At 31.8% G+C, this 12,910-nt stretch overlaps 3 protein-coding genes across 3 annotated transcripts; 1 reads left to right on the top strand and 2 right to left on the bottom strand.

The window, feature by feature from the left end:
- Positions 1-383: 383 nt before the first annotated feature.
- Positions 384-2,454, bottom strand: LOC106381257 (F-box protein SKIP31). The gene is made up of 8 exons (XM_013821146.3): positions 2,295-2,454; positions 1,815-2,021; positions 1,650-1,723; positions 1,499-1,574; positions 1,281-1,391; positions 1,028-1,202; positions 773-940; positions 384-686 (listed from the first exon to the last, which is right to left on the bottom strand). The coding sequence occupies exons 1-8, from the start codon at positions 2,355-2,357 to the stop codon at positions 616-618; spliced, it is 945 nt and encodes a 314-aa protein (XP_013676600.1). The 5' UTR covers positions 2,358-2,454; the 3' UTR covers positions 384-615.
- Positions 2,455-4,020: 1,566 nt separating this feature from the next.
- LOC106378080 (putative transferase At4g12130, mitochondrial) lies at positions 4,021-5,445 on the top strand (the record flags this gene model as incomplete). The annotated part of the gene is made up of 5 exons (XM_048762360.1): positions 4,021-4,085; positions 4,339-4,565; positions 4,641-4,739; positions 4,805-4,963; positions 5,039-5,445. Coding segments are annotated over 5 exons (789 nt in total), but the record flags the coding sequence as incomplete, so codon positions are not given.
- Positions 5,446-6,131: 686 nt separating this feature from the next.
- On the bottom strand, positions 6,132-12,479 carry LOC106380360 (F-box/kelch-repeat protein At5g39560). Its single transcript, XM_048762359.1, has one exon. The coding sequence runs from the start codon at positions 8,600-8,602 to the stop codon at positions 7,457-7,459; it is 1,146 nt and encodes a 381-aa protein (XP_048618316.1). The 5' UTR covers positions 8,603-12,479; the 3' UTR covers positions 6,132-7,456.
- Between the last annotated feature and the right edge of the window lie 431 nt (positions 12,480-12,910).

A 12,910-nucleotide genomic window follows, 5' to 3' on the forward strand; every position in this document is an offset into this window, starting at 1 on the left:
ATAAGGATCCGGATGATCCATCCCCGAAAAAACTAACTGAACCTAATTAAGTCTAAATGTTTAGGATCTAGAAGACTAGGACTCAATAAAAACCGATCCAAAAATCCAAATGGCCATGAGAGCAAATGCCTTGGCAAAATCTTCTTTGGATAATGCTTTTTATTTGTTGTACTGAATTCTCCGTTTTTAATCTTAGCATGCCGTTCAATAAAAGGTTCTAATAGATAAAGATGAAGTTTAAGAGTCAAATTAAAATCAGAAAATTAAGTTAATATATTATGTTAGAATGTCAGATGTATAAAAAATGATATATTAAAATGATAATAGAAATTTAGTTGACGCATTATTGTGGAATCAATCAACTAATTACCAACATCATATACTGGAGAAAGATGGAACTTAATTACTACATGTAAACATTTATGTAAGGGCGATTGTATAGCAAATTACAGACAGATCTGCATAAATTACAAAGAAACATTAAGGCTACAAAGAAAACATCATCTACTTTTGATTCATTGCACTCCACAGATGTTTTACCGTGAAGAACACATGCAGACTTGGTATTGAGACAGTAAAGATTCTGAAATTGAAAGAAAAGGCTGCGACTTTTGATCAGCAGAACCCAAAGGAGCGATCTAACTCCTGCTCACTCTCGCAGTTGTATCCAAATTCAAAAGCTCGACCTAAGAAGATACAACACCACCGTTCACTTATATGTTGGAGATAAAGAGTATAAACGGAAAAGGAGCAGAAGGAGACAGATATGTACCAAAACGGCCTCTTCCTGTTAATACTTCAGCTTCTTGTTCAGCCTCTTCCTCATCTGCGTCTGAATCATCTTGTACGAGCAAACTTTCAGAACAAAGCCCTGAGATAGTACACACCATGTTCCCACTCTCCCGACAAAATATTACTTCCTTGCAGTTGTCATCACATACTGTTTACAATACCATAACACAAAAGGATAAGTTTAAACAACACAAGCAAATTCATATTTTTTTACAGCGCTCTTTTCATTTCATACCATGAACATTTCCCGTCTCTTGGCATATGAAAACGTCGTCGATCTGATGGTAATCACATTTTGTTCCCAAACAAACATGGCCAACAACAGCCTTATCGGGAAGTCCTTTGCTTTTCTTCCACATAGATACTTTGTCAAGTACAGTTTTGTCAAGAACTATCTGGTCATCCACCATCTACAACATGGCAAACAAGGACGTGAGAGAATACATCAAATCCGAGAAAATAAAACAGCTGTGATATGCACATGTTACCTGTGCCGCAAGAGGTGCTTGACTTCGCTTAGCTGCTTGCATTTGAATGTAATACTCTTTGAAATCCGTCGGACAGCTTCTGACAAGTTCAATCATGTCCTTCTCGTCACGCTAAATTTCAACAATGAGAAAAGAATGAGACCTCTAATACCAACTCACAGCACCATTTATGTACTCTTCAACAATGTCACAAACAAAATGTATTCAAAACAACTCACATCGATATAAAGCTTCTTCCAAGCACATTCACGTAACATTCTAGTTGAAGGCATTAGACCCCACCGGATACAGTACCTGCAAACAAAACCAATCAAAGGTATACGTTTTTGAGTACAAAGGATTGATTTTGAAAGATCCAAGAGAGCTTACAGGCGACGCCATAAGGATTCATCAGAGGCAGCAAAGTTGAGAAATTTACACACTAAAGAGCATGATAGAAGATCCTGTAATAATCACATTCAAACAATTTAGATCAAGATTATCAAGAAACAAATCACAAAACTATAGCTTGAGAATACAAATTAACAATAATACCTCAGAGGATAAGAACTTGAAGATATGACGAAACAGCTCTGTAGGAACTTTGCTAAAAACCCCACTCTCTATTCTCTTCACAACATTTCTATCTTTGTTGCTACCATCTTCCTTTTGATCTCCATCCTTCTCTACAGCCTTTGTTTTGTCTTTGTTAAGACGTTGTCGTTTTGGTTCAGGTTCTTTCGTTTTTTCCTCATCCTCAACCTATTAAAAACACAAAGATTCAACCTTTCATATGAAAACATGAAAAAAGAGGTAAATCACACAATTCATATTTGGGCATAAATCGAAAAAACATGAACCATTTGTATCTGATCTTGATTAAGACAGACCAAACCCAGATTCGATGTAATAAGATCAAAGATAATATGAATTACAAGAAAAACATTAGATTTGCAATCTTATTACATGATAATGAAGAAACTAAGCCCTAAATGAAACTGAAAAAATAAAAATGATAATTGAGAAAAAAAATACCGAGGAGACTTCTGATTCGAGGAAGCGGGCGAAGCACTCGTCTTCATCATCGGAAAGAGACATAGTATCGAATGGCGAGGATCGGAGCTCCGGTGACGACGGTTAATTTTATGAGGCCAAGGAAGGGACAGAGAGATGAGAGGGTTGGCGATGAGATTGGAGATCGGCTTCGGGCCGAGCGGGCTTTCATTAATGGGCCTCATAAACTGTAATTAAATTTGGTCTTATTATAAAAATAGCTGAGTCCAGATATGGCCCAAAGCTATCCTACTTCTGAACGTCATTATAGTCACTAATCCAAATTGGTTTCCTAATTTAAAATGACGCTCTATAACTATCACAACCGACGTTTTTGTAAGATGACATTTCCAGATATACAACTATTATATCTATATAGCTTTAGGCGTTATTGGTAAGTGAACTTTGAAAATTTTAAGATTCTATTATTATTGGTTCTTGGATCTAAAAAAGGGAAATTTTCTCGAATAGTCATTTTTAATTTTTTATCACAAAATAATTCTCAAGAAAAAAAATGACCAAAATAGCCATTTTTATTTTCAAATTTTTAATATTTATTTTTTATTTTGTAAAATTTGAAACTGTATCCCCAAAACTCCACCACTTAACTCTAAACCCTAAATCTACATTAGTTAACTCTATAGTAAAAACACATTTTTATCTTTTAATAAAACTTAGTTTGGTTATTATCTTCGTTGAGAATTATTTTTGTGACAAAAACTTAAAAATGGTTTTACTAGAGAATTTCTCTTTCAAAAATCTTAGTAGATATCATTGTTATTGGTTTAAAAATTTTCAAAACTCATTCAGATCTTTTGTTATTCAAAAAGTTTAGTTATTATTGATTCTCTAATTCTAACTAAATTTAGCTAGTGTTATTGGAAAATGAATTCTATTCATTTTTACTCATAAGACTCAATTTTTAAAATATCATATATATTCATGTGATTTTCAAAATTTATATGATAATAAACTAGAAAATAAAATAATTATTTTTACCAAATATCTATTGCACCTTAAATACAAATTATATGTCTGAAACTATAATTCATTACATTTATATAATTTTACTTTTGAATATATAATTATTTTATAAATATTATTTTTTTAATATAAATATTAATAATTACAATTACAAATATTAATAATTTTAAAATATTTTTTAAATAGTTTCAAAAAGCATTTTCGAATTTCAAGAAGAAAATTTGAAAAAAAAAATATTTTTTTTAAATAGAAAAATTATAAAAATTATAAAAATGTTCGAATTTGAAAATATATAATTCGAAATTATATAAAACATTTTTATTTTATTACTTATATATCTATAAAAGCAAGGAGTAAAATAATTTTTTGCCTTTTTAATGAAATTTGTTTTGGTCATTTTCTTCTTTGAATACTTTTTTTGTGACAAAACTTTTAAAATTGCTATTTAAGAAAATTGTTCAATTTTGTATGTATCATTATTATTTTTTTTTTTAATTTGAAAGCAAAAATTAAATAATCATGCTATATGATTTAGAAAATAAATAAATTATATATTTATTTTACAAAAAAAGTGAGAAAATAGGTAATATGAATTCATGAAAATATATACCAATATAAAAAAGTTATGATAAATTTTATAAGTCAATGTATATAAATTTTCACAATGCACGTAACTTTTTAAAATCTATTAACTCTCAAAATTGAGACACTCTACACAAATTAATCTGTTGAGTTGTTTGCGGATGTTGATGTCTCTGTCCTCGATGAACTGCTGGAGACACTCAAAAAGTAAGCTTTTTAAAAACTTTAATTAGGTCAGAGCTTTGTAAAAGAAGGATCCGGACCACCCGATCGGATTCGGGTCGTGATGGGTGTGCAGATGATTTCATAGAAACTCTCAAAAAGTAAACTTTGTAATGTTTTTCTTTCACAATTTGAAGAATTAGGTCTTAGCAATGTCCCTGTGGATTAGGTTTCTTGTGGAAGAAGGAACCGTTTTGTTGTTAAGTTCTGAGTTGTGGTGTGTTTGGAATGTTGATAGATATCGTTTGAGGTCCAAACTGGATATTGAGAACGTTGCAGAGGAGTTCTCGTGTTGGCAGCGTTATGGTAGGAATCTATCTGAATCGTCTTCTGTTGGTTGGGGAGGTGGTGTTGATCGTGCTGGTGAATCTACAGCTAGTGGTAATAAGTATGGATGGCAATGGTACGAGGATCCTAGGTTGGACTGTCTCAGCTACAGAAGCATTTTTCCTTCTGATGCAACCCGTAAGTTTCTTGATCAAATCGAATCTTGGAGCTCTTGAGCTTTGGATACTGATGTTACTTTGTTTTGTGTTGCAGCGCCATTAGTTGAGGCAGATAAAAAAACAGATGAAAGCAATTACCTTTTGTGGAGATTAGAGCATGGAGTTGCCGAAGGGTCAGCTGAAATACCTAAAGGTATCATCTTTGTCTTTACTTTGTAACTCATTTATATTCATAATGTTGTTTTGTGGCGTTTACAGGTGAAGCAATCCCGCTTGAATATAATTTTGTTGGTCTTAATGCGATAAGCTTTGACAAAGGCTGCTATGTTGGTCAAGAGCTTATAGCTCGTACGCACCACCGTGGTGTCATCCGCAAACGCCTAGTCCCGTTACGGTTCATTGATAGCAATGGAAAAGGTAAACTTTCAAACCTTCTTTGATTTTTGTAATGATCAAGAACGAAAACGATTATAGTGATGGTTGTGAATGCAGAGGTAAACCAGAAGATTGCAGCTGGAGCTGAAGTGGTTGAATCAGGAACCGGCAAAAAGATAGGGGCAATTTCGACAGCTTTGGGTAGCCGAGGAATGGGAGTGATGAGAGTAGAGGAAGGCTTTAAAGCATCCACTGAATTGATAGTAAACGGGTCAGAGGACGTAAAGGTCGAGGTAATTAGACCGACGTGGTGGCCAGTTGAGTGGTTTCAGCAGGATCAGTCGGGGGTAAAATAAATCTTTTAACAAAATCTTGTGGTTTTTTACATACTTTGCTGGCGAGAGAAGCTGTCTTTATTTGTTAGTGGGAGGCATCAAGCAAGTTTAGTACCTTTGTGTTGTATTCTACTGTTTAACACATAGTAAAGGTTGAAACTTTCCGGGCGAGTTTTTGTCGCCGTGTTAGTTTTGTAGTAAATGCTACTAGTTTTGATGCACATTCTTGTCAAATTTTTCAAGTTGGGAGTCAAAAAAAGCGTGGATCTTCCAATTATCTTGATAGCAACAAGGTCTTAAATCTCGAGTTTTGTAAGAATTATGTTCTTGATTAGTATTTAGTACAATAGAGCAGACGATAGAGCTGTATATCAATGTCTCTGCGTCAACTCAATGCCTTGGAGACTTTACTAGTTGTACTAAGATCTTGTGTTCGGTGTCTGCCCTACGCGTGGATTATTGTGTACTATTTTTACAGTCCAGATTATGTTTTAATATAAAACTATGTGTGAGTAGATTTTCATTTTATAAATATATAACGGATACCAAAACTTTAAAATATATTTACATTTTAGTGTTATATATTGTGTAAATCTATAATGTTATTGGTTATGTTTCTTATTCGATATTATTAATGTATAATGATTTGTTTTATATATTTTACTTTATTATTAATTGTTATTATATATTAATATATTTTCGAATTTGGTAAAATAAATTCATACTATGAAATAAAAAAATTGAGAATCTCCTTCATTTTTTCTAATTTTTACAGACTAAATACAATACATTTTAAAATTTTATTTAGTTATACTATAAAACTGATATTTTCTTAACATAATTTATATTTCTATGTTATTTATTTTAGTATATTGTGGGATTTTATAAGTATATACATTATAATAATACTATATTATTAATTATGAAATCAATCGCTGCATTAATTTAAAAATATTTTAAAATTTTATTAAGATTTTGTTAGGTTTTTTAACATATTTTGTTATAAGTAAAAATAAAATTTAAATTTACAGTTAAAATTTATTTATTAATATCTATATAATTTATAAGATTTTTTAGAAATGTTATATATCAAATAGATTAACTTAAATAGTCAAATAGATGTAATTGATGAAATAGACCTAGTGTGATTTTTTATGGTATTTCTTTTAATAAAGAAGATATAGAATATAACTATAAAATTTGAAAAATAGCATACACTTTTATTTTATTTTGTTTTATAATAAAATTTAATTTAAATTAATGTATAATAGTATATATTATTAATTACAAAATTAATCAATGGTATTAATTTAAATAAAATATTTTAAATTTTTAGAAAGATTTTGTTGGATTTTTTCTCAACATTTTGTTATAACTAAAAATAAAATTTAAATTTACAGTTAAAACTGATTTATTATTAATATCTTTATATATTGAATAGATTAATATAAATAATTAAATAAATGTAATTAATGAAATGGACCTAATAAGACTAGTATGACTTTTTTTATAGTAGATAAAAATCGTACCTCTCTTTTAATAGAGAAGATAGTGTTGCGATCAAAACAACCGTATGATGTTTGAAAAAATGATTGGGCTTTAATTTTTGTAGCTCTTTTCTATTAGTTTAAATAATGATTTTTCGCTGGATAAAGCTGAAATGCTTAGGATTGCCTTCATGTAAGTAGTTTAGTTTTATATTCATCCTTCTAAAGCTTCTGATAATACTAAGTATGGTGTTTAAATAAAATTGTGTCCTTGGTGTTGAAGTGAGCTAGCAAGTTGAAAGATGACATTAGAATTATAGTGGATCTCAAAAAGAAAAAGAAAAAGAAAAAGAAAACAAATCATGATATTCAAAGATGAAAAAAACAATATAGAGCTTCTTTCAAAGAACAAAACAGGTTGTTCAAAGCGAAAGAAATAACTAATGCCATTCTACCAAGATATCACAATATTGTTCAATTACTTTTTTTTTCTTTTTTTTTTAGTTAACGTGGGGTGATCCGGCGACCGTGGTCAACCGACTATTTCCCACGGGCCCACGACACTCCACGTATTCTTACCATTTAAGAAAGTCCGGGTGGCCAACGCGAGTCGAACCTGCGGGGAGCGTATTGGATCTGGTCCTCAACTACCTCTAGGCCAACTGCGTTGGTTATATTGTTCAATTACTACGCGTTCCATCTTTTAGGAATCCTTAAATCATAATGAGTACACAACTCAAGAAGTTAAACGAATTGGTGACCGTAAGGACTTCATTAACCCATTCCATCTTACCCCAAATCTCACCTTCATGGCGCTTCTTCCCACACCAAATTCTCCTTGTCTGCTTTGTCTTGTATCTGGAGACCCAGATAACTAATAGTTTCCCACCATGGTTAACAATTTCAACAACACACCCCCATGCTAAGCTATGCTCGCTTGTATCACGCAATACTTCCATATCTGAACCCTTGACCTCTCTCCACTCTCCACTCTCAGTGTCATACCACATGCAATGACCAGAGTTCGTAAAACAAAACATTACATCCTCTATCTCACACCAACTATCAATATGTCCATAACACTCGTGCGTTTCCACAACTTCCCATGTCCCTTCTTTTGGCTCATATGCAAAATTCTCCGTAGCAGCAATTACGTATATCTGTCCTCTAAACACATTGACAAGAAACCAATCGTCACGAAACTCAGTAGCTCCATGGCCCAGCAAGCAACTCCAAGTTTGAGTCTTTATGTCTAATACTTCCATCCAATTATCGTCTTTCCGGTCCTCTTCCATTACATATATTTTCCCATCGATATGAAACGCATACGCCTCCTCACGGGCCACCAACATGTTGGGACCTTCACGCCATGTGTGACTCCGACAATCAAAGATACAAACAAGTGAAGACGGCGGCCCCTTGTAGGGTCCACCGATTACGTAGATGTCCGAGCCAACAGCTACGGTGGAAGAGTATGGTACGTGTTTAAGATGGTGACGACAAGAGGGTACCGAAACCAACGAATAGTCTTCAAGAATTTCATCGTCGTCTTCTAGGGTTTCATCCGCAGGTCTCATCCAAAGAGTAAACCATTTGGGATGTGGTATAATGGGCAAGTCGTCTAAGCAAAAATAGAGGCATGGTTCGGTGGTTCCGATGTGAGATCGCGTAGTGTAGAGTTCGGGAGAAGAGAGGAGAAAGAGGAATCTCTTGGAGACAAGAGAGAGATTAGGGTAATTCCACTTGGAGAGGCGGGCAAGAATGTTCTCTAAGATTTCGTCTGGGAGTGATGATAACGACAGTGGTTGCGGCTTAGTCATCGTCTCTTGCTGATTTGGTTTAGCTTCTTTGGGAATCATGGTGGTCAGAAGATGGAGTCGAAGCTTGTGCTGGTGGAGAAATAGTTCTGAATTAGGTTTAGAGTATTAACAAGAACCCGACTTTTTAAACTACAATACAATCTATGTTTCCATATAAACTTTTTTTAAAAAATTGCTATACATGTTTCTAAACAAATCTAATTTGTACTTGAATTTTAACAAAATAAGATACTTTTTCTTTCGTTTTTTATTAATATAGCAAATAAGACACGTGTTAAAATATAGCAAATCAACCCATTATTTGAACTAAACATTGTAAAAGAACTCTATAAATACATATAAAATAAATAAGACTAGATATGCGGATTATTATATCTCAATAGTGTAAAATATATTATTGTTTTCATCAACATATAATATAAATCTATAAAGTTAGAATAAAAAGATGCAACATTTAAATTAAAGAGTTTATCCCCTGTTCTAATAAGATGTAAATTTATATAAATTTCTCATACAAGCTAAAAATAAAGTAATATTAAAATTAAATAGTTTTCTATAGTGATTTAAAGAAAGGCAATTATGAATATTTGACTTTGGTTTACTAAATCAATTGAACTTTGGTTTAGACTAATCAATTTGACTTTGGATTATGAATTAGATTACGTAGTTGATGGGTCAAAGTACAACCAATTGAAATGATAGACGAAAAACCTAAATATACGTATATAGCTTTTTCTATTATTTGTAACGTGTACAATAAACTTTTTGAAATGATTACTAAGCAAAAAATATTTTGTCTTATTATAAACTTTTCAATAAGTTATGAGTTATATAAATTATAAGTAAAAAACTATACATGTTCAAAGTAAATATATAATTATAATTATATAATGATTAAAATGTTAATATATATAGTTAACATAAACTATATTTAGGCATGTGTATTTCATTTTTTTCCGAGGATTACTACAAATTCTTAATTCATACATTTCAAAATTACTATAATCATGTTTGGTAACGTCTAAAACTATAATAATTATAAAATAAAAGGCTGGATGATTGTAGTGGAGTTTTTCTTGTAGGTTTACTGACCAATAATAATTTGTCACCTCATCAATTTTGTTTAAGAAGAAATAAAATAATAAGAATTTACAAAGTCATATTTATGCTTTTAAAATAATAAGATAAAAATAAATAAAAAGCAGTAGTAACAAATTTTTTTTAAAAAATTGTTAACTTCGTTAGCAAATAATAAACCCTATCTCGTACACTAAACCGTACACTTTTGGATAAACCCTAAACCCTAAACCCTTGGATAAATAATAAATACTAAATCATAAACTAAACAGTAAATCCTAAACGCCGTCAGTAAAATTATAAACCCTAGACCCTAAACCCTAGAGTTTAGAATTTATCAAAAGATTATGGTTTATCCAAGAGTTTAGAGTTACCCAAAAGTTTAAAGTTTATTGTTTATGATGAGTTTAGTGTTTTGCTAACGGTATTAACAATGCTAAAAAAAGATTTAGCAGCTACTGTTATTTTTATTTATTTTTATCTTTTTATTTTAAAAATATAATATAAGTCGGCAATTTTTTGTTATTTTGTTGATTTTTTAATCTAACCAATATTAGTAAATATAACAAAAATTGGCAAAATAATTTAAGTGAGGTTATATTTTGAAAATTAGGCCTTGTACATTTGGTTCTGAATCTTTAACTAGGCGGATGGGACATACGATGTGCTTACATAAATATAATTTTTAGATTTATGGTTACATTTGTATACTATATATTTTCTAATGTACACATATCATATATTGTGTTTGTGTATTTATTATTAGTGTATCGTTAACTGATTATAAATGTAAAAAAAAACTTATATATAATATATATATATATATATGTGTTTGTATATCTATATTTTATACAGGCTATGTGAGTATAAAGTATAAACACATGCATAGTTAATGTTAAAAATGGTAACCATTGTAGATCTTAATTAACTTAATATATATGGTTAGTGAAAAACGAGTAAATCATTTTTAATAGATATTTATAGAGTTGATTCAAGTAAAACTATAGTAAGGAGGCAATGTAAAAGTTCTTGATATGATAGCATATCCGCTGATTTACACCCAAAAAAAAAAAAAATAGCATATCCGCTGAGAAAAGCATATCTATTTTGGAACAGATCAGTATTCTGGTGCTAAGTATTTTCTGTTGAGGTTTATTTTATTTTGGGTCGGTTAATAATGATGGGCCTCTGAAAACACCTAGTGTGTTGATCAACTTTCCCGCATGCTTAAGAATCTATTGATATGACGTTAGAGTTTTTCAGCACAACTTTGTTGAAAATCAAAGATTGTTCTCTTTTTCTCTGTTGTGAAACCTGAAATCAATCAATGGTGGAATCTACATCTTCATGTATAATCCAACGCCTAAGTCATGAGTAACGTGATTCTCTTCAAGTTTTGTTAACTTGATCATCTCTGAAGATGTTCTTGTCAAGTACAATGATCTTTGTATGGAGGATTTCTCGCTTAAGGAATCATGTCACCCTACTGAGGTAACCATTGCTCAAGAAATATGAATTTTGATTTTTTGAAATTTAAAATTATTTTGAATTTTTGGAAGTTTTTACAAATTTATTTAATTTATTAATAAACATTATTTTACATATTAATTTATTTTTATTTTGGATTTTTTATTTATTTTTCATTTATTTTTGAATATATTTTTTATTTTTATTTTATTATTTTAACTGTTTTATAAATATATTTTAATTTTAAAAATAAAAATGAAAAGTAACTGACATGTCATACCTACCTTCTTGTACACGGATGGATGAACAATATCCGTCACATTTTTACGTGGCAAATAAATAAGTTAGTACGATTTGTTTGGTATCAAGATTTAAAATGATTTTTTTTTACACATTCGTGATTTAAAATGCAATTTTTCTTTTTGTATATTGGGATTTAACATAAAATCCTTAAGGTTTGGAGATTTTTTTGTCATCAAGTTTGGAAATTTATTTAGTAAGAAATTAGGCCTGGGCATCCGGGTCTTCGGGTCGGGTTCGGATCGGGTATTGTCGGGTCCGGGTCCTTCAGGTCCTAGCAATTTAGACCCATATAGGTACCTATAACTTTTCGGATCGGTTCCGGGTCGGGTCTTGTCGGGTCTGGGTCCGTTCGGTCTATAATTTCAATACCCGTAAAATTCCCAAAATTTTCGGGTATATTTCAGATCCGGGTCGGTTCGGGTATTTAGGACCCGAAATAGACCCGAAATACCCGAACTGGACCCGAAAACTCTAAAAATACCCGAAGAACCGCAAAAATACCCAAAAATTTATTCAAAATCAGACCCGGAAACCCAAAACATACCTGAATTTTACCTGAATACCCAAATTATATTTTCTAAAAATCTAAAATTTCACCAAAAATCTACAATTATACCCGAAAATCCAAACCCGAAACTTAAAAAAAATCTGAAATACCAAAAATATACCCAATCACCCAAATATACCTAGTATATAAAATTATTTGCGGGTACTTCGGGTACCCGAACGGGTCTCGGATAGGACCCGGACCCGAACCGAGACCCACAGGTCCAAAAAAAAGACCCAATAGGTACTTAGCATGGACCCGGATCCGGACCCGAACCTGTGTTTTCGGGTCGGTTCCGGTTCGGGTCTTCGGGTCTGGGTAAAACGCCGAGGCCTATAAGAAATAATAATGTCATTAGAAAAATTAAATTTTTCCTTGAACTGATTCAAAATCCAAAAGAAAAAAAAAACACAAAAATTTCGGAAAATAGAAAGAAACAGATGAAAGTGAGATTACAGCATGGAGTTGCTGAAGTGTCAGCCGAAATACCTAAAGGTACAATCTTTTTATTTTTATTTCCGTTATAATTTGTTTATATCTCTTCTTGTCTGCATATTTGTAATGTGTTTTGTGGCTTTTACAGGTGAAGCAACTCCACTTAAGTATAATTTTGTTGGTCTCAATGCGATAAGCTTTGACAAAGGCTGCTAAGCTGCTATGTTGGTCAAGAGCTTATAGCTCGTACGCACCACCGTGGTGTCAAACGCAAACGCTTGATCCAGTTACGGTTCATTGATAGCAATGGAAAAGGTAAAAACTTTTAAACGTTTTTAGAATGTTGTGATCAAGAATGCAAAAGATTGTGATGATGATTGTTAATGCAGAGGTAAACCAGGAGATCGCAGCTGGAGCTGAAGTGGTTGAATCAGGAAGCGGAAAGAAAATAGGGACAGTTTCAGGAAGCTGAAGTGGTGGCGCAGCGTAGGAATGGTTGAACGGTCGAGCTAAGAATT

The sequence above is a fragment of the Brassica napus genome, chromosome C7 (assembly GCF_020379485.1).
Source record: "Brassica napus cultivar Da-Ae chromosome C7, Da-Ae, whole genome shotgun sequence".
NCBI lineage: Eukaryota > Viridiplantae > Streptophyta > Magnoliopsida > Brassicales > Brassicaceae > Brassica > Brassica napus.

Bases quoted from the DNA above. Each gene is read 5' to 3' on its own strand.
- LOC106381257 (XM_013821146.3), bottom strand. From the start codon at position 2,357: ATGTCTCTTTCCGATGATGAAGACGAGTGCTTCGCCCGCTTCCTCGAA. The intron at 1,724-1,814 runs GTATTATTGTTA...TGATTATTACAG, and splicing joins TCAAGTTCTTATCCTCTGAG to GATCTTCTATCATGCTCTTT. The intron at 1,392-1,498 runs GTGAGTTGTTTT...GTTGAAATTTAG, and splicing joins GGAAGAAGCTTTATATCGAT to CGTGACGAGAAGGACATGAT.
- LOC106380360 (XM_048762359.1), bottom strand. From the start codon at position 8,602: ATGATTCCCAAAGAAGCTAAACCAAATCAGCAAGAGACGATGACTAAG.